The sequence below is a fragment of the Trachypithecus francoisi genome, unplaced genomic scaffold, assembly GCF_009764315.1.
Source record: "Trachypithecus francoisi isolate TF-2019V2 unplaced genomic scaffold, Tfra_2.0 Lachesis_group1, whole genome shotgun sequence".
NCBI lineage: Eukaryota > Metazoa > Chordata > Mammalia > Primates > Cercopithecidae > Trachypithecus > Trachypithecus francoisi.
In genome coordinates this window covers 146,160,045-146,182,204 of record NW_022681454.1, presented here as the reverse complement: position 1 = coordinate 146,182,204, position 22,160 = coordinate 146,160,045, and the positions used below count along the sequence as shown (strand labels likewise).

The window sequence follows — 22,160 nt, the reverse complement described above, 5'->3', positions numbered from 1 at the left end:
CAAAAATTATTAATATCAGAAACAAATTAAATTCCTGCTTTTATCTTGGGATGACATGTGTAATGAAAAATAAGGAAGAGAGTTTTACCAGCTATATGCCTTTCAAATGAAAAAGTGTTTATTTGTAGTTAACTTTGCAATTATGAAAGAAGATACAATCATTTAAGAAATCATGAGGCCTTGTTTGTGTAAGTTCCAAGACTCCATTGACACTACCAATTGGAAAATGGGGCGTCAGCAAGACTCTAAGCTACAGACCTTCAGTATATATCTAATGTTAACATTTATCTTTACGTTTTCCTTGCAAATTCAACACTCCATTGACTTCATGTGTTTCTATTAGTCTTCAATCAGGATAAGCTAGTGGGAGAAAGTGGCAGTTCTGTATTCAGCTCTACTTAGATTTTAGTGTAGGCATTTTATTTGACCTGATATTGAGGCATATGAAAAATATAGGTAGGTAATTGTAACACATTGGTAAGGATTTGTGTATCTAAACACATCTAAACATAGAAAAGGTACAGTAAAAATACAGTATCTAAAACAAAACATGATACACCTATATAGGGCACTTATGGAGCTAACAGGACTGAAATTTGCTCTAGGTAAGTCAGTGAGTGAGTGGTGAGTAAATGTGAAGGCCTAGGACATGACTGTACACTACTGTAGACTTTATAAATACTGAATACTTAAGTGACACTAAATTTATAACAACAATGTTTTCTTTCTTCAGTAAAAAATTAACTTTAGCTTACTATATTTTACCTTATAAACTTTTAAATTTCTTCGTAACTTTTTGACACTTTGTGATAACACTTAGCTGAAAACACAAATAGATTGTACAACTGTAAAAAAAATATATTCTTTGTTTGCATCCTTATTCTGTAAGCCCTTTCTATTTTAGGGTTTGTTTTTATATATATTTTAGTTTTTTATTACAAATAAACACACAGACATACACATTAGCCTCGGCCTACACAGGATCGTCAATATTCACTGTCTTTCTCCTCCACATCTTGTCCCACTGCAAAATCTTCAGGGCCAATAGCAGCATGAAGCTGCCATCTACTATGATAACAATGCTTTCTTCTGGAATAGCTCCTGGAGGACATGCCTTAGGCTATTTTACAGATTTTGTTTTTTTTAATAAGTAGAAGGAGTACACCATAACATAATGTTAAAAATTATAGTATGGTAAATACAAAAACCACTAACAGCCATTTATTATCATGTAGTATGTACTATAAATAGTTGCATGTTCTGTACGTTAATATAACTGGCAGTGCGGTAACATTGTTTACACCAGCATCATCATAAACGTGTGAGTAATTCATTGTGCTACAATGTCACCACAGCCAGGACTTCACTAAGCGTTTAAGCTCCATTTTATATCTGGTCCATCATTGACTGAAATGTTGTTATGCAGCACATGACTATATTTCAAAGTCCATTAAGAATTAGGACCCAGGTCTGTCTGTATCAGTTAGGGTCCACTTAGCAGATAGAAACTGCATAGTAATTTAAGCAGGAAAAGTCTAATATAGTAGTTATTAACTATGACAGAGATTGGAGTAAATGTGATTTTCTACTAAGGGGTAAAAGAACTCTAATTGACAAGAGGAGATATAGGGACCCCTTGGTCTGAGGCAGAGCACCTGAAGAAAGACAAATTTTTACAAAGGCCACCCATGGGGAGTCAGTGAATGGGGGAGTACACTGAGCTGGCATTCTAGTGACACTCATGGAGAAGGCATTCTGGAGATCTGTGGCAAACTGTCTGTAAGGTGATGTCACATTGTGGAACTCAATGGGAAGTCATTCATAGGAAGGTGCTGCACTGGTGGAACTCTCTAGGAAGTGCCCAGTGGTGGGAGGAGCGGAGTGCCCTCTGAGATGCCAGAGAAGTTGCAGGAGCCTGCTGAGAGACCCACCAGATCCAGAAAGAACCCATTCATTGTCTAGTTCTCTCCATTACCCAATTTTAAACTTAAAATCATACCGCATTGCAAGGAAGAAGCGTTCTAACCTCACAAGCAGGACAGTGAAGGATGGATTTGGATTTGTGAGGCAATAGATGGATACCTAGCACACTGTTCACCATCAAATCATGTCATATGGCCTTATATTCACTTTATCAGAAAATATGACATGTAACAAAATAAAGAAGACTAAGAGGAAAGGAAGGAAATATATGTAATCAGGTTATAAGTGGAGATTTACATTAGTGTCTCTCTTTTTCTTTAAAATGTTTCTAGGCAGAGTCACTTTAAGTCCTCAGGAGACTGCTTTGTTGAATTTTAGGACCCTGGCTTATCAAACAAAAACTAGAATTACAAACTGGAGGTCCAATGGGCATACCAGAGATTTTTCACTATGTAATTTAAATTATTGTTTAATTCCAGTTTTCTCAGCTACTAGTTAATACAGGCCATGTTCAGTTGACAAAGATTCGTTTGCAAATAAGAGCTTCCTTAGGTGTCTGAAGCCTACTTGCATCATTTATAGACTGTGAAATTTAGGCAAGTTATTTAACTTCTCTGGGTCTCAATTTCTACATGTAAAAGGAAATAATAATAGGACTTACCTTATAGGTATGTTATGAAAATTAAATATGTTAATATTTTAAAGCACTAGGAATAATTCTTTGCACATAATATGTGCTATACAAATGTTTGCCAGATAAAAATAATTCAGTCACAGCAATATGCATTATATTTTCTTAAAAACCTTCACCTAGGAATATTAATTCCTTTAGTAGTTCCAATATATGGAACTCTATATTTACTCAACATTTTGTCAGATTAATCTGATTCCATTGTTTAACAGAAATTAAAAGTAAGAATCTATGGTTATACTATAGAATGTATAATGTGAATGCTGTTCATTGGGTATCTTAATTTTTGTCACAGCTTTAACAATACTGCTTCAAGCTGATAGTGGTTTAAGATGATATTAGTAAAGCCCTTACTCTTTAGTTTTTGGAATTAACTGAACAAGAAGATTTTTGGTAAAGTAACTTTGACTAAAAAAAAACATGTTTTCAGTGTGACCTGTTGTATCCAAATTGTTAAATAGTTTTTAATTTGCATCCCTTAAAAGAAGCAAGTATGACACTCTGTAAAATGTCTCAAATTTTATATATTTTCTCTTTTCTTTACAGATGGCAAAGAAAAATATTCTGAACTAATCAAAAAGTCCAAAGCAATTGAAATGTTATTTACACTCTATCCTCCTGAAGGTGCACATATGCCTGACAGTACACTACTCAAGTCAACTTGGTTGAGACCCATAGTAAATGGGGAAGAAGGTTATAAATATATAGGTAAGATATTAAGCCTTATTTTTTATTGTAAAGAAGAAGTGATACCTTATAATATTATATATAACTATATTCATCACATACATGATGTGGGATGATACATAGATCCTATAGAATGTTCTCTTTCCTTCTTAGATACTATGCCTGCAATTTAAAAAGGGACTGTTTTGTGCTTTGGTACCTCCACTAGAATAGTGGAACTATATTGTGCCTGTCTACTCACTGGTTGATGGAAATTTGGGTTGTTTTCACTTTTGCATTACTACAAGTAAAGCTGCTATGAACATTCATGTTCAGGACTGTGTTTAGACATGTGCTTGCATTTCTCTTGGCTAACCTGTTTTCCAGTCATTTTAACATTTCGTATTACCCAGCCACTGCAGAGATATGAGAGTTGCATTTATTCCACAGCTGTATCAACACTTGGTACAATCAGCCTTTCTAATTTTAGCCAATCTAATAGATGTATGTTGGTAGCTCTTTGTGGTTTAAATTTGCATTTCTCTAGTAAACAATGTTATTTGGCGTCTTTTCATGTATTTATTATTTGTATATCTTTGTTGAAGTGTCTATTCAAAACTTTTGATCATTTTCATATTATTATTTATTAAGTTTTGAGAATCCTTTACATATTCTGAATACAGATAAGTTAACCTTTATATGCTTCGTGAATATTTTCTTCCAGTCTGTGGTTTGTCTTTTCTGTCTTTTAATAGTATCTCTGGAAGGGCAGAAGTTTTCAATTTTGATAAAGTACAATTTACTACTATGTTTCTTTATTGCATGCTTTTGCTGCCATATCCAGGAAGTGTTGGCCTGGATTGTAGCAACAAGGTTTTCTTCTATAAATTTTATAGTTTTAGGTTTATATTTCAGTGTGTGGTTGATTTGGGGTTAATTTTTGTATGTGGTTCAAGATATAAATTGAAGTTCTTTTTTTAATACTTTGATATCACAAACTTTCCAACAATATTTGTTGAAAAGACTATTTTTCTATAAATTAACTTTGCAGTTTTGCAAAACCAAATAGTGAAAAAAGATATATAGATAGCAAATGAGCACATGAAAAGATGATCAACATCATTAGTCATCAGGGAAATGCAAATTTAAACTACAGTGAAATACTACTACTCACTTATTAGAAAGGCTAAAATAATTTTTTTAATCTAATGATACCAAACGAGGAGGTGGGACACCTCAACACCTCAAACACTCACACATTACTGGTGGAAATGCAAAATAATACAGCCATTTTGAAAATATTTTGATACTTTCTCATAAGTGAAATATATTCTAATCATAAAGCCTAGCCATTCTATATAAAAGAAAGCATTTATTTACAGAAAACACACATATTTATAATATATAAATAAGAAATATATACAATATATTATATATGTAACATATGTGTGTATACATACATACATATATATACGCATACATACACACACACACATATATATATATATATACTCAGCATTATTCAAAGTTGCCAAAAGCTGGAAACAACACAACTGTTCTTCATCTGGTGAGTGAATAAACAAAATTTGGTTCATCCATAAAAATTTGGTTCAGCAGTAAAAATAGAGGAGTGAACTACTGATACATACAACATGGATGAATTTCAGATGTATCATATTAAGTGAAGGAAGCCAGAATCCAGGGCTATGGTATGATTCCATTTAAGTGGCACTTTGGAAAAAGCAAACCTATAGTAACAAAGGTCAGGCCTGTGATTGCCAGGGTTTAAATTTGATGGTAGTGTTTTACTACAAAGAGGCAGCATGAGGGAGTTTTCAGGGTGATGGAACCGTTCTGTATCTTGATTATGATAGTGACGACATGATTTTAAATAAGTGAAAACCCGTAGAATCGTACACCAAAAGGAATGAAGTTTACTATAAGTAAAATGTTTTAAAATAAACACAAAATTAAAAGAGAATCATTTATATAAATGGCCAAAAAGTTCATAAGAAGATGTGTACCATCATTAGCCATAGAGAAATGTGAATTAAACCACAGTGAGATATCACTATACATCTACGAAAATGGCTAAAGTTAAGAAGACTGGTCATATCGAGTGTCAGCAGGGATGTGCAGCAACCAGAACACTAATATCATGCTACTACAAATATAAAATGGTAAATACACTTTGCAAAATATTTTGGCATTTATTTATCTATTTTATTTTTCTTTTCTTTTCTTTTTTTTTCCTTTCTTTTCTTTTCCTTTCTTTCTTTTTTTTCTTAGAGAGAGTCTCACTTTGTAGCCCAGACTGGAGTGCAGTGGCACAATCTTGGCTCACTGCAACCTCTCTCTCCCAGGTTCAAGTGATTCTTGTGTCTCAACCTCCCAAGAAGCTGGGATTACAGGTGCCCACCACCACAACTAGCTAATTCATATATATATATATATATATATATTTTTTTTTTTAGTAGAGATGGGGTTTTATCATGTTGGCAAGGCTGGTCTTGAACTCCTGACCTCAAGTGATCTGCCCACCTCAGCCTCCTAAAGTGCTGGGATTACAAGCATGAGCTACTGCACCTGGCCAATTTTTAAAAAAAGTTAAACATACATCTGCCATACAACCAGGCATTACACGTCTACATATTTATCCCAAAGAAGAGAAAATATATGTCTATTCAAAAACTTGTATATGAATATTCATAAAACATTTTTATAAAACACTCAAACTAATAGAAGCAACTCAAATAACTACCTACAGATGGATGGATAAACATATTGTGATATATCCATATAGAATACTTAGCAATATAAAAGAAAAAACCTGGATACCTTTGATACACATAACAACATGGCTGAATCTCAAAATAAGTATGCAAGTGAAAGAGGCCAGACAATAAAGAGTACATACTATATGATTCCATTTGTGTAAAATACTAGAAAATGCAAACTGAGTAGAGTAGAAACAAATCTGTGGCTACCTGGGAATGGGAATTGGAAGTAGAAGTGAGAGGTGATGGGTTAAAAAATTTAAGAGTGATGGAAATGTTTATCATTTTGATTGCAGTTATCATTTCATGGATGTACAAAGTAAAAAGTTATTGAATATTACACTTTATGCAGTTTATTGTATATATTTTATGCCTCAATCAATCTATAAAAAGCAAGTTAAAAACATAAATATTAAAGAACCAAGGTAGGGAAGTTTTTATTTTGGTAGTATTTTTAAAAGATGTTTTCTCTTGAAGCTTTAAAACTTGCATTTTAAAACTTATTTAAAGAGAGTCACAAATTCAGTGCAATATCATTGGACTGGTGCATACAAAGGCATATTTAAGGGCTCAGTTCTGTAATAGCCTAGAGGAAGAAGAAAGAAAGAAAAGGAAAGAAAATTATGAAAAAGAGTAACTTAAGTTGAAAGTTTTGGGTTTAATAAAATGAATTAAGAACCTGACTGCTATTTATTTTCTCTGCAATTTTCCACTTGAAATTATCAGAAGGTGACCTATACCTATTTGTGTTTGTTGTTTACAGTCTATTTGCAAACACTTTGTTAAAACAAATTAAAAGGAAATATGCAAGTAGCATTATGTTGTTATTTTCAAACTCTGTCTTCCAAGCTTTTTGCTGATTTTTTTCTTTTTCTATGGGTAAGTGACCAGAGCCTTGAATCTTTTTGAATTACATTGTTATTGAATTGACTGACAAGAGATTTGCAACATTTGCCTTGAAAAAGATTAGTCTATTACAGAAGTGCTTCCTAAAACTGAGTAACTCCTTAACTATAAACATTTTAGGGAAGATAGCTTTGGGAATTTATTGTGTGTTCCGACATTAATACTCTACAATGTAGGTACTCCTGTTTATTGATTTTACTCTGTAAATTCAGAGATCTATCAACACCAAGAACCAATGATTAAATAGAGTTACGAATATTCCATAAATGGTATGGGTTACTAACAAAGTACCTAGTATGAGGACCATACATTCTCTAAAAATACCTGGTACAACCATATTTTTATATCCCATATTTCCTAGAATAGTGGCTTGATTGTAACTGGAATGCTGCGTAAGTCGTAATTTCAACTTGCTTAATAGGCACAAAGAATTTCTTCTAGATTATAATTTTATAATCTTAGACCAAGTAAAACACAAGTCTTTAATTTTTTTCCAGGAATATATGGCTTGTCACACTTAGTTTTAGAAAGGCTATTTTGGAAAGTTAGTCTTTTAACATATCTTCGGTTGTCTTTTTTTTTAAGCACTGTCTGTCCTCAAGCTCCCCAACCCTCTGGACTGTCACAAATATGCTCAACTTGTTTCTCTCCTTTGTTAAGCTTTTGTGACTTTGGCAAATTTTTAACCTTGAAGCTGTAGATTATATTAAGGAGCATTTTAGGCCTATAATTCTTGGAATTCTAATGGAGATACCTTGAAGGGGTGGATTAGCTATTATCTTTCAAGAAAATCATTTAGGGAATACAAATGAATGATCAAATCACGTTCCTAAACCAATGGTCCATTTTAACTGAAATCGTATTATTGTATTACTGTCAAGTTTCTCATTAGTTCAGATGCTGAGTAATATCAATGACCTATAGTTCTACTACTTCTTTTTCATATCGTTTCCAGCACTTCATATAATACATTTTACTTACCCTTAGAATAAATACATGGTTATTTAAATTACGTGATTAATACTGGAACCTGATTTCTTGGCCTAATTACTGTTTTTTTCCCGTTAAGAAAGTACAAGGTATTTTTTATGTAATTTAGTTTGCTTCACTGCCTTTAGTCAAGACTTGATATACATTTGCTAAATTAGAATCTATCTTAGCTTTAAAGATTCCAGCAATTAGATAATCATCCTTGACAGTCAAGGCTGATTTTTGGTGATCTTCTTCAAGAATTTTCTACTTTGTAACATAAGACTTTCTTATATATCCTTTATTCCAGTTGAAACTTATTCACTAACAACAAAATAAAGGTTATGCATAGATTATTATGACTCTCTATTTTCTAAAATGGGCTATTTAATGTATTCTTCAGAATCCCTCCTTCTAATCCTTGATCCCTTTTGGCACTTCTCTCTGAACATGTTTCCAATTTTCTCATTTATTTTAAGGGATGAAGCTCAGAATACAACATGATAATCCAATACATGTTTGACTTATTGTGAATATAATCTTAGCGACTACTAGTTCTGCTTATATTTTTGCACTTTTTAAAGACTTTTAAAAATACACATCCCAGCATTTACTTGGATTTCTGCCCGTATTTTTTAATCTAACTTTTTGTCATATTTTCGTATAACTATTTGATGTGTGTATAATTTATTTTGCCTTCTTAAATTTACTATTCTGACTTGTCCTGGTTTTCCTTTGCTTATTTAGAATATAGACATTTATTACTCTTGTCAAAAACTAAGCTTAATTTTGAGCCTATTCTTTGAGGTGTTCTGTAGGATTAATTACTGTAAAAAACTTACATTCTCATTTGAAAGGAGCTCTATATATTTTATATCATTTATATCTGCTCAAGTATAGGAAATGGCCTATTCTAATTTGGGTAAGTTTAAATGCACTATGTTTAGGTCAATGTCATGCTTTGCCTATAGAGTATCTGCTTGCTCGAGAAGAATAATATAGTCACTGAAAAATATATTTTATACCAAATAGGACTTGAAAAGTTGTTTGGGTATATCCCCATTCATCCCTTATTTTATCTACTATACACTGCCATCAGCCTCCAATGTCATGTTCTCTAATGTCCTTTTGATTTTCTTTGGTAGTGGCAAATGGATATGAATGTGTTTTCATGGTAATTGTAATTGTTGATTGAAGAAATATTTTATGTTTACATGGTTTAGTTGGTTCAAACTTTCAACACTTGCTATACTTACATGAATCATCCAACAGTAAGATAAAAACGATTGCAATATTGTATCTGGCTAAAGTTTTTGACTATGTTTAAGTTATAAAAAATGTATTAGGGTGATGAATTAGGTATTTCTCATTTAATGAAATGGTTGTGTTCTATGTGAATTCCATTTTTCCTTAAACTTCAATGATAAAATCAGAGATGTATCTCCTACCTCCCAAACCCAGCTTCACCAAGCCCAAGCATGTTGGAAACATTTGAGTAAGAAAATATTAAGATGGCACCAGGTCTATTAGTAAAGAAAATATGAGTTGTACATTTACAACAATCCACCACTCAATATTGCTTAACATTGTGAGGTAAAATTTGAAAGATTAATATTTCATTATGATTTCTGCATCTATTTATGTAACAAATATTAACTGAGTGTCTACTATATACTTGGCAATAAAGATTGAGAAATTACTTAGGCTTAATACCTGCCATAGAAGTGTTCACATTCTAGCAGATACAAAGCACTATCAGAGTTTTGGTTGAAGTAGGCGCAGTGAGCACGGTTGTTGGTTCCTGGGTCAAATGGAATGCTTCCAAATGAGAAACTTCAAAAAATCTAGGAAGAACATCTAGAAATTAAAAAAGGATGACACTAACACTCAATATCTGAAATAAAACCCATAAATAATGGGGCATTATACTGGTTAAGCATGATCTCTGAGCAAAGCAGGCCGTTGATCTTATATAGGGTTTTCAGGAAGAGTGGTAGCCAGTCTCTAAGATGGCTCCAAGGATGTGGTTCTTGGTTCATGCTTGTGTGTATTTTCCTCTCATAGTGTATCAGGTGTTACCAATAGAATATAGCAGGTACTTCACTTCTGAGTCCAGATCATAAAAGAGAGTCTGGCTTCTTCCTTGCTCTCCCTTGGGTAAGTTGCTCTGAGGAAAGCTAGGTGCCATGTCACGAGGATACTGCAGCAGCTCTTAGAGAGGTGTATACGATGATGAACTGAGACCTTCTGCCTACACAAATTAGGCACTGAGTTCTATGTGAGTAATACAATGTGGAAATGGAGCCTCCAGTCATCCCTTCAGATGATGGCAGCTCTAGTGAGAGCTTGAAGGCAGTCTCATGAGAGACCCTGAGCCTGAACCACCTAGTAAAGCTACCCAGACTCCTAACTCTCAGAAATGGTGTGAGATAAATTTTTGTTGTCTTATGCTTCTAGTTTTGGGGCAATTTGTTTTTTTTGTTGTTGTTTTTGTTTTTGTTTTGTTTTTTTTTTGAGACGGAGTCTGGCTCTGCTACCCAGGCTGGAGTGCAGTGGCGTGATCTCCGCTCACTGCAAGTTCCGCTCCCAGGTTCACGCCATTCTCCTGCCTCAGCCTCCCCAGCAGCTGGGACTACAGGCGTCCACCACCACGCCTGGCTAATTTTTTGTGTTTTTAGTAGAGACAGGGTTTCATCGTGTTAGCCAGGATGGTCTCGATCTCCTGACCTTGTGATCCGCCCGCCTCGGCCTCCCAAAGTGCTGGGATTACAGGTGTGAGCCACAGCGCCCGACATGGGGCAATTTGTTACACAGCAGTAGATAACTAATATAGAAAGCATATAGGTCAGTGATTAGTGGCTTTTAGCAGTGGAAGTAAAATGACACTGTTGGCTGAGTGTGGTTACACAGGAAAGACTGAGTTGCTGATTGGCTTTCAGAAATGTGTTACTAGAATAAGACTTTTGTTCAGTGGTCAGCTTTGAAAAGCAGGAACTCTCACTGACTGGTTGGCTTTCAGAAGTGTGTTTGCTAAGTGTAGTTGTCACTGGCTGGTATTTAAAACCGATTCTGAGAGTTTCTTATCACCATGATTATAGAAATATAATGGATTAGTTAAATAGGTTCAAAACAAGTTCTAGTTTTAACTTGTTACCATGGCTGTAGAACTCTTAGAATATTCTTAGGAGTGCGGGGAAATGTAACTGTCAAGAAACAGGGCATAAAGAAAAACAATAGAGATTGCATGTTAGTTGATATAATGAAAGCAATTAAGTATAATGCCTAGGAAAAGAGAATGAGTACATCTGGCAGTATAAAATATACACATAGAGAAATCTTGAAGTAATATTTAATAGTTATAAAATAAATCTATATAATATTTTAAAACTGAAATCAATTATGATTTGAGTTTTTTGAGCAAGGGGTAAACAGGGTTGGACAGCTTCACAGTTCCTTGTATCTACTGTAATTGTTGTGAAGGTTAATTTTGTGTGTCAACTTGACTGGGCTTATGGATGCCAGATGGCTGCTAATGTTATTTCTGCGTGAAAGGTGTTTCTGGATGAGGTTAGCATTTAAATCAGTAGGCTAGGTAAAGAAGATTTCCCTCTTTGATACAGGTGGTCATCATCTAATCTGCTGAGGATTTAAGTAGAAAAAAAAATGTGGAGGAGGGGCAAATTTCCTGTATCTACTTGAACTAGGACATCCATCTTCTCCTGTCTTGGACATCAGTGCTCCAGGTTCTTGGACTTTTGGACTTGAACCAGAACTTACACCATCAACCCCCAAGATCCTAGTCCTATGGACTCAGCCTGGGACTTATACCATTGGCTCACCTAGTTTTCAGACCTTAGGGTTTGGACCATCAGCTTCTCTGGGACACTAGGGTACAGATGGCAGACTGTGGGACTTCTTGGTCTTTGCAATGGCATGAGTTAGTCCTTCATAGTCAAGTTTCTTTATGTATATCTCTATATAGCCTATTGGATCTTTCCTCTGGAAATCCCTGATGGATATAATTGCTATGATGACAAAATTATGTAATTAATGTAAAGTTAATGTTTATTCACTTTATACACTTAAAAGACTCAGAGCTATACATTTTATGTATATTTCTCATGTTATCTTCATAATCTATATGATAGAAGCTATTATCAAGCTCATTTTATAGAGGGAGATATTATTTCCTAAGAGGCTGAGTAACTTGCTTGAAGTCATGGAGCTACTGAATGGTACAATCAGGATTTCATTCTAACTGTAGAGCAAACATTTCCACATTAAACTGAAACAAATATGCTTTGTTTTGATGGAGATGATATTGAGTCATCAAGAAGCTATCAAATTATAATCAGTATATTATTTTAGAATTTAGTGGGGTGTGTATAATAGTCATAAGAAAATAATGCATATGGATTTATTTACAAGGATGGTAATTACAGCACTGTAGTGAAAAGAAATGTTGAAACAATGCAAATATCCAGCAATAGGGGAATAGTTAAATAAATTATGATTCATAAAGAAGATGGAATTCCATGTGACCATTACAATTATGTTATTGAATATTTACAGGAAATATGAAAAATACATTTTAATGAAAAAAGATTACAAACTAGTATGTCATGTATAATATACTCATATAGTAACATAAAATGAGTTAAGAATATACAAACTTTAATATCCACATTTTGTGAATCCAGTGGACTTTATTTACTGTTTTAATATAACAGAATTTTCTAATTTTTCTGCATATTCCACACATTTTGATGCACATTTATTTTTTAATATAATAAAAGATTAAGACTTAAAAATATTATTCTAAACTTACATGTTATGCCATATTCCTCAATTTAAAATTAAGCTTTATCTATTTTTATATTGTTCTTTGTTGGTAGATATACATTTATCTTATTTGTTTTGATTTTGCTGTTAAACTATAATAAAAAGAATATGTTTATATCAAAGTAAAATATAACCTTTCAATGAAAAGGAGAAATGAGCCCATTTTATTACATCATATTTCAAAACTATTTAAAAATAATTTTACATTTTAAAATACATGTGAAATATATATTTATTTGAGAAATCTCTGATAGTTCTATAAGCTTTTGAGAAACATTCTACTTAATTATCCTTATTCCCCACTGTAATTCTCAGCCCATAGTAGGTATTTGTGCATAAATTGTTTAATGTGTACATGAAGGATTACTATAGCAGCTAAGCTATGTTTTCATATTAAGGATAAATATATTTTTATCATTTATATATTGAAATTACTTTATTTTCTCTCTCTGGGTTCATTCAAAGATTGCTATAACATATGGCTGTAATGTAGTATGGCAGTTCTTTAACATTTACATTTGTTATTTAATAAATAAAATATAAATTTACCATTGAGAGGCAAAAATCCAAGGTGAGATAAAAGCATTATTCAGTCACTCCACAAATATTTATTGTCTGTATTCAATACCCTACGTTAGACATGAGGAGGATTACGTCTTCCCTCTCATGTATTGGTTTAGACTGGGTAAAAGATACATTTAAATAATTAACTACAATAAAAGATAGAAGGTGATGAGTGAGGTAAAACAAGCACATAGTGAGTGCTCCACTGTTCTGCTAAGCAATGTTGAGAGGAAAGGTAAAGAAAACCCTTTTCAAGAGAGAGGAGCATGGAGGCTGCCAACATCTTTGGAGAACAGTAAGAGCTTCTTTAACATTATTCAAAGCTCACAGAAAGAGTCCCCTCAACTGAGACTGATACAATTTTGCTCTTTGTCCCCACCCAAATCTCTTCTCGAATTGTAACCCCCAAGTGTTGTGGGAGAAACCTGTAATCCCTACTTGTCCAGGGACGGAGGCCATTGGATCATAAGGGCGGTTTCCCCCATGCTGTTCTCATGATAGTGTGTGAGTACTCACCAGATCTGATGGCTTTATAAGTGGCTGTTTCCCCTGCTCTTTACTCTCCTGCTGCCTTGTGAAGAAGGTGCCTGCTTCCCCTTCCACCAGTTGTAAGTTTCCTGAGGCCTCCCCAGCCATGTGGAACTGAGTCAATTAAACCTCTTTCCTTTATAAATCACCCAGCCTCAAGGAAGTTCTTTATGTAGTGTAAAAATTGACTAATACAGAGACATTCCAAGTTGGCATAACCATCCCTTCTAAAATAATAATAATTAAAAATAATGCATTTGTTTACTATCATTAAACACTGTTTTATTATACGGTAATCAACTATAATGTCCTATGCGTCAATATTTTTATGTATAAATTTAATATAAAGTGGATTGCAAAAAATTTGTAAAATTGCAAACCAAGCACTTACTCTCTAATATAACCACTTTTTATTATTTTGTCATAGTTTCTTCCACGATTTTATAAAACTATTTATAACTATAGAATATTTAAGCCTTGAGTGAGATATTATGCCAACTTCCTTTAGATGTTTACAGAGAACCAGTTAGGAGGTATTAGAATATTTGAATTGAGGATCTGAGGGCCCAGAGGCTAAGTGGCTTGTTCGTGATCATGTCCTTAATTTTAACTGCTTTGAGGATTCAAATTCAGGGTCTCATTAGGTCCATATTCCACCCCCTTCATGCACACACATGTACGCACACGCATGTGTTGCCTGTGGACATATTGAGTACCAACCTCTTTGGAAAGCTCTGATCATGCATTTTTGGCCCCTCAAATCTTGCTTTATATGCCTATTTTAAGCTCAATTCCTTTACTTTTCCAACTACACATATCAAGTAGTAGGAAATAGCACTTCATTGTTAAACCTCTCATAAAACAAAACTGATACTTATTAAATGTAAATGTTGCTTAAGATGAAAATCATTTAATATCCCTAGGGGAGAATGATGACGTTTCCCCCACCAAGACTGCAGCATAATGAAGTGAAAATGTTTTCACAATACTTAGGAATTTTTATAGTTGTCCTCTGTATTGTTTGACTGTCAGTTAAATTAGAACATTTGATAATTGTAGGGAGCTGATAAGACTTTCTATTAAAGGTATGTCATTATGTAAATCTCAGTTCAAATATAGTTTGCCAGAATCCTGTTTTGATTATATAATATTATAATAAATTAGCCTGTTAAATAAGCATACCTGGAGGGCATAGAACATTTTAAATGTCTTTAAAGTTAACATTAAAAAAGCATGTAAGGCCGGGCGCGGTGGCTCAAGCCTGTAATCCCAGCACTTTGGGAGGCCGAGGCGGGTGGATCACGAGGTCAGGAGATCGAGACCCTCCTGGCTAACACGGTGAAACCCCATCTCTACTAAAAATACAAAAAACTAGCCGGGCGCGGTGGCGGGCGCCTGTAGTCCCAGCTGCTCGGAGGCTGAGGCGGGAGAATGGCGGGAACCCGGGAGGCGGAGCTTGCAGTGAGCCGAGATCGCACCACTGCACTCCAGCCTGGGCGACACAGCGAGACTCCGCTCTCAAAAAAAAAAAAAAAAAAAAAAAAAAAAGCATGTAAATCTTATACTAAAACCGTACTTGTCTTTTTTCCTTAAAGGCTTTAAAATTTGAAGCGTAGATTTTTATATAAATATAGATACTTTAGACTTAAAATCAACCTATGAATATAATTTATTTAGCTTTAGCATTTGCATATTGTGGGAAAATAGTGAATGATAAATACAGGAAAAATGGCTCCCAGGTTTCATTTGGTATGCAAACACCTGGATACTAGAGTTATTTAATAAACATATTGACAGCTGCATGTATAAAACACTCAAAATTTTATAAAAAATAATTTATCTTTGTGGCTTGTTGCAAATAATAGATATGCTCTTATAATTTTGACCATATTTATTTTACTTATGGATGGGAAGGGCTCACTGATCATGATTTTCACATATCTGTTTTTATACATTCACATCACAGTTATATTCTCTTCATTTTTTTGGTGGTGTGGCCCACTTTTTTTTCAGTGTAAGTTTGACACATATCTTTGCAAAAAATAATTGATTCTGTCTCAAGAAGGAAAGGTTCAAATCTTCATTCATGTATAAATTCATTCATTTAATGAATACTCTAAAGTGCATACTGTGGTATTATGTACCAGGAATCTGTAGCAATGTAGAGACAAAAAGGATCATAGAGCGACTGGACATTGAATAGATGTCTATCTGTCCAGTACACAGATGACCTCCCAGAGTGCCTGAATTTAAAAATATGCAGAGCATAAAATGTTTTGACACTATTGAACATTTGTGCTGGTCATAATTATGCATAATAACCTCCATCTGACAGTCTGTCTAATGGGCAGCTACTATAGATTTTAATATTAAAATATAGAGGCAGAAGAGAAAAGTGGAAGAGATGGATGGGAGAAGAATTTTTTAGCAGATGCTGGTGCCTCAGTACACATTGCCATAGGTATAGGCAAAAGTCAAGAGAATGATTTTTATCTTCAAATCAGAATTACTATATAATATACAACCTATATATGTTACCAGTACTCACTCTATAATAATAACCTAGTATCTGTGGTTTCAGTTTCTTGTTTTAAGTTTGAAGTAATTGTAGTTCTTTTTATAATTAATTTTAAATTTTGTTTTAAGTTCCAGGGTATATGTGTAGGATGTGCAGGTTTGTTACATAGGAAAATCTGTGCCACGGTGGTTTGCTGCACCTATCGACCCACCACCTAGGTATTAAGCCCAGCACACATTATCTATTTTTCCCAATGGTCTTCCTGTCCCCACCCTACCTCCTAACAGGCCTCAGTGTCGTTATTTCACTCCCGTGTCCATGTGTTCTCATTGTTCGGCTACTACTTGTAAGTGAGAACATGCAATACTTGGTTTTCTGTTCCTGCATAGTTTGCTGAGGATAATTCGTGTTTCTACAAAGGACATGATCTTGTTTCTTTTTATGGCTGCATAGTATTTCATCATGTATATGTACCACATTTTCTTTATTCAGTCTATCATTGATGGGTATTTGGTTTGATTCCATGTCTTTGCTATTGTGAATAGTGCTGCAATGAACATACATATGCATATGTCTTTATAACAGAATGATTTATATTCCTTTGGGTATATCCAGTAATGGGATTGCAGAGACAAATGGTATTTCTGGTTCTACATCTCTGAGGAATTGCCACACCATCTTCGACAATGGTTGAGCTGATTTACATTCCCACCAACAGTGTAAAAGCATTCCTATTTCTCTACAACCTCACCAGCATCTGTTGATTCTTGACTTTTTAATAAACACCATTCTTATTGGTGTGAGATACTATCTCATTGTGGTTTTTATCTTCAAATCAGAATTACTATATAATATACAACCTATATATGTTACCAGTACTCACTGTATAATAATAACCTAGTATCTGTGGTTTCAGTTTCTTGTTTTAAGTTTGAAGTAATTGTAGTGTAATTTGTGACTTTTGCACATTTATTATGTATCCTGAGACCTTGCTGAAGTTCCTTGTTAGCTTACAAAGCTTTTGGGCTGCTGAGATGATGGGGTTTTCTAGATTTGCATTTTTTTGGTTTTCATTTGCATTTCTCTAAAGATCAGTGATGTTGAGCTTCTTTTCATATGTTTGTTGGCCATGTCAATGTCTTCTTTTGAGGAGTGTCTGTTCACATTCTTTGCCCACTTTTTAATAGGATTGTTTGTTTTTTTCTCATAGATTTCTTTAAGTTCCTTGTAGATTCTGGATATTAGACTTTTGTCAGATGGGTAGATTGCAAAATTTTTCACCCACTCTGTAGGTTGCCTGTTCACTCTGATGATAGTTTCTTTTGCTGTGCAGAAGCTCTTTAGTTTAATCAGATCCCATTTGTCAATTTTGGCTTTTGTGGCAATTGCTTTCAGCAATTTCATCATGAAATCTTGGGCCATGCCTATGTCCTGAATGGTATTACCTAGATTTTCTTCTAGGGTTTTTATAGTTTGGGGTTTTACATTTAAGTCTTTAATCTATCTTGAGTTAATTTTTGTATAAGGTGTAAGGAAGGTATCCAGTTTCAATTTTCTGCATATGGCTAGCCAGATCTCCCAGAACCAAATAGGGAATCCTTTCCCCGTTGCTTGTTTTTGTGAAGTTTGTCAAGAACGAGATGGTTGCAGATATTTGGTCTTATTTCTGAGTTCTCTATTTTATTCCATTGGTCTATGTGTCTGTTTTAATACAAGCACTATGCTGTTTTGGTTTTACTGTGGTTTTGTGGTATAGTTTCAAGTCTGGTAGCATGATGCCTCCAGCTTTGTTCTTTTTGCTTAGGATTGTCTTGGCTATACGAGCTCTTTTTTTGGTTCCATATGAATTTTAAAATAGTTTCTTCTATATCTGTGAAGAATCTTAAGGGCAGTTTAATAGGTGTAGCATTGAGCATTGAACCTCTAAATTACTTTGGGTAGTATGGCCATTTTCATGATATTGATTCTTCCTTTCCATGGAATGTTTCTCCACTTGTTTGTGTCCTCTCTGATTTCCTTAAGCAGTGGTTTGTAGTTCTCCTTGAAGAGGTCCTTCGCTTCCCTTGTTTGCTATATTCCTAGGTATTTTATTCTCTTTGTAGCAATTTGAATGGGAGTTCCTTCATGGTTGGTTTCTCTGCTTGCCTGTTGTCGGTGTACAGGAATGTTTGTGACTTTTGCACATTCATTATGTATCCTGAGACCTTGCTGAAGTTCCTTGTTAGCTTACAAAGCTTTTGGGCTGCTGAGATGATGGGGTTTTCTAGATACAGGATCATGCCATCTGCAAACAAAGACATTTGACATTTGTTTGACATCCTCTCATCCTATTTGAATATCCTTCATCAGAGATATTGGCCTGAAGTTTTCTTTTTTATTGAATCTCTGCGAGGTTTTGGTATCAGGATGATGCTGGCCTCATAGAATGAGTTATGGAGGAGTGCCTTCTTTTCAATTGTTTGGAGTAGTTTCAGAAGAAAGGGTATCAGCTCCTCTTTGCATTTCTGGTAGAATTTAGTTGGAAATCCATCTGGTCCTGTGTGTTTTTTGCTTGGTAGGCTATTTATTACTGCCTTAATTTCAGAACTCATTGTTGGTCTATTCAGGGATTCAGCTTCTTCGTGGTTTAGTCCTGGGAGGGTGTATGTGTCCAGGAACTTATCCATTTCTTCCAGATTTTCTAGTTTATTTGTATAGAGGTGTTAATAGTATTCTCTGATGGCTGTATTTCTGTGGGTCAGTGGTAATATCCTCTTTATCTTTTTTATTGTGTCTATTTGATTCTTCTCTCTTCCTTATTAGTCTAGCTAGTGGTCTCTTTCATTAATTTTTTTTTTTTTTTCAAAAAAAAAGAAAAAACATATCCTGGATTCATTGATTTTTTTATTTTTTTATTTTTTTTTTTTGAGGCGGAGTCTCGCTCTGTCGCCCGGACTGGAGTGCAGTGGCCAGATCTCAGCTCACTGCAAGCTCCGCCTCCCGGGTTTACGCCATTCTCCTGCCTCAGCCTCCCCAGTAGCTGGGACTACAGGCGCCCGCCACCTCGCCCGGCTAGTTTTTGTATTTTTAGTAGAGACGGGGTTTCACTGTGTTAGCCAGGATGGTCTCGATCTCCTGACCACGTGATCCGCCCGTCTCGGCCTCCCAAAGTGCTGGGATTACAGGCTTGAGCCACCGCGCCCGGCCGATTCATTGATTTTTTAAAAGGCCTTTTGGTCTCTATCTCCTTCAGTTCCTGTCTGATCTTGCTTATTTCTTATCTTCTGCTAGCTTTGGGGTTTGTTCGCTCTTGGTTCTCAGTTATGATGTTAGGGTGTCAATTTGAGATCTTCCTATCTTTTTGATGTGGGCATTTGGTGCTATAAATTCCCCCTTAACACTGTTTTAGCATTTGCTAGGCTCAAGTGTAGTATATAGGTAATAATTATCATTCATCCCATAAACCACAATTGCTGTTGATAAATTCCAACAATCTTCAAGTGGCTATTTTTACAAACTTCAAAGTGCCTTTCAACAAAAAAAGAAAAAAAAAGGAAAAAGGGAAATAGAGAATGCTTTTGTTGCATTTAGCATCTGAACATATCCCCACTAGCTCGGAACCTAAAGGACAAATCATTAGAGAGGAGACAGTAAAGTGTGTCTTTCTCCTGCGTAACAGAGAGGGATGGCTCAGTTGTACAACTTTAAATATTAAATTGTGGACCTTGAATCTAGCTGGTTTTATGTACCAATCTGTGATGCACCCATTAAAAATGTCCGCTGTGATGTATAATGAATTATGTTTCTAATTTAGTCACATTAGAAGATTATTAAATTAAACTTCACTGGACTTAAACTAACAGAATAAGGTGACGCCCAGAAATATGTTCAGGTAGGATTAGTTCCATTGGAACCAAAGTGTGCCAGAACCACCACGTTTCACAGCACCACGTCCTCTTGGCATGTAAACTGTACCACACTTCCGATCTGACATGAAGGGATCAAAATCCATGTGCACAAGGAGATGAACATGCAGACAGATCTCCAGGGAATCTCTCCTCCAAGCTTTAGGGATAAGTCTAAAGGATTCTTAAGGACAAGGCCAGATCAGCCTGTGGCAAATGTTCTGACAACATGTGATCCAATGGGGTCCTTGAATTTGCAAACTGAGTAAGAAGAAACCTATTTTATGCAACTTTGCAATCTTGAATTGAGTTTTGATTAATCTCTTTGTCTGCTAAAGTATGTCTAAAATAATTTGAAAATTATATAAGTCTTCACATCCCTGTGAAAGTCTTTCTGTTACCTTTGTAAAACTGGAAAGCATATGAGAGTCTTGGGTCTAAATCTTTCCCCCCAAAAGCCTAAAAGCAATTCCTCAGTTATTTTATATATTTAGACAGTTTTTTATTACAGAAATTTTCAACAGACAGAATAGCAGTGAACCTCATTATCCAGCTTCATCAGCTCTCAGCATTTTCCAGTGCTCAAAACATACCTTGCTCTCTACTTCCATTCTTTTTCAAGTCACATTATTTATCTCTAGTTTGGACTACTTAAAGTCTAATAATCTTCCTCTTGCTCACCTCATCTGTATTCCACACAAAAGCAGAAGGGTTTATAACTATGTGAGTTGGATCATGCCATTTCCCTGCCTGAAATCTCCTCTAATCAATATCTAAAATTATATCATTTCTCTGTTCATGAAGTAACTCTTATCTCAAGAACTATGGCCACCCATGTTTACAGGTATGTCCTCCACTGCTAGCCATATGGTTTCTCAGCCCTTGCCGCACACCAGAATCACCGACCTAGACAGCATTGACTAACAAGGTCTGGGGTGGGGCCCAGGCATCACTTATTCTGTTTCAGGCTTCTCAGGAGATTCTAATGTATACCAAAACTTGAGAAACACTGCCTTATGAAAGAGATGAAAATGCCTGGAGCATAGAAAGTACTCACCTAATAACCTTTTATTTAAACAAATGAATGAGGACTTCTAATTTATAGAGACCATGTACCGGTTTCTAACAATATATATATATATATAATACAAAAATAGATATTTTCTCAGGAATATATTAGTTATTTAAATCTTCAGGATCACTATGTTCTGCAGTATTATTTTTAAGACTCCGTGGGGGAGGGAGGGAGACAGAAAGAGAGAGAAAGAGAGATTGATCCCGAGATTCCTGTGTCTTCATCCCTAAATGAAGAAAACTCTGTCTGGGTTGGTTAGTGTCAACCAGATTTTTTAATGGGTCATACTCACTCAGTCATCTGATTAGGATTCTAAACTAACTCTACTAACATGCTTTTTACCCAGTTCAGCTTTTCTAGACTGAGATGGGATTTTGTACCAACCTCACTACCCAGCTCTCTGACTCTGAATAGATGAGTTTATGAAAAGCTATCCTTGCAGAGTTTATTACTACTTTACCTATAATATTACATATTCCATTATGGAATATTCTTTTGTTAGTCTCATTCCCGACCCATTTTTTCCTAGTTTGGTTGCAATTTATGATTAGATGTAGAGTGAACATTGCTAGTAGGTAGAAAAATACTCTGCCTATTCTAAAGAAAAGCAGGAGCCACAAAACAGGAACAATCATTTGGTGTTCTAGCAAGGATGTTCCTGCTGTCTTCCTTGTGAATATTTCCATGTATTATGTGATTTACAGAAAGAATTATAAAACACACTTACCACTGTGATCATTTCCATAATACTGAGGCAAGTAATAAATAGATACTTTCTTTTTCATTTTGCATAGTAGAAAACTGAAGTTTAAAGAAT

At 34.8% G+C, this 22,160-nt stretch overlaps 1 protein-coding gene across 3 annotated transcripts in view; it reads left to right on the top strand.

Annotated features, from left to right (window-relative positions):
- IQCM (IQ motif containing M) overlaps positions 1–22,160 on the top strand; it is a 499,469-nt gene that overhangs the window by 410,847 nt on the left and 66,462 nt on the right. For all 3 annotated transcript variants that reach the window (XM_033215450.1, XM_033215451.1, XM_033215449.1), the window contains one exon: positions 3,161–3,322. In XM_033215450.1, the coding sequence (XP_033071341.1) occupies positions 3,161–3,322 (162 nt within the window). The remainder of the gene's footprint in view (positions 1–3,160; positions 3,323–22,160) is intronic.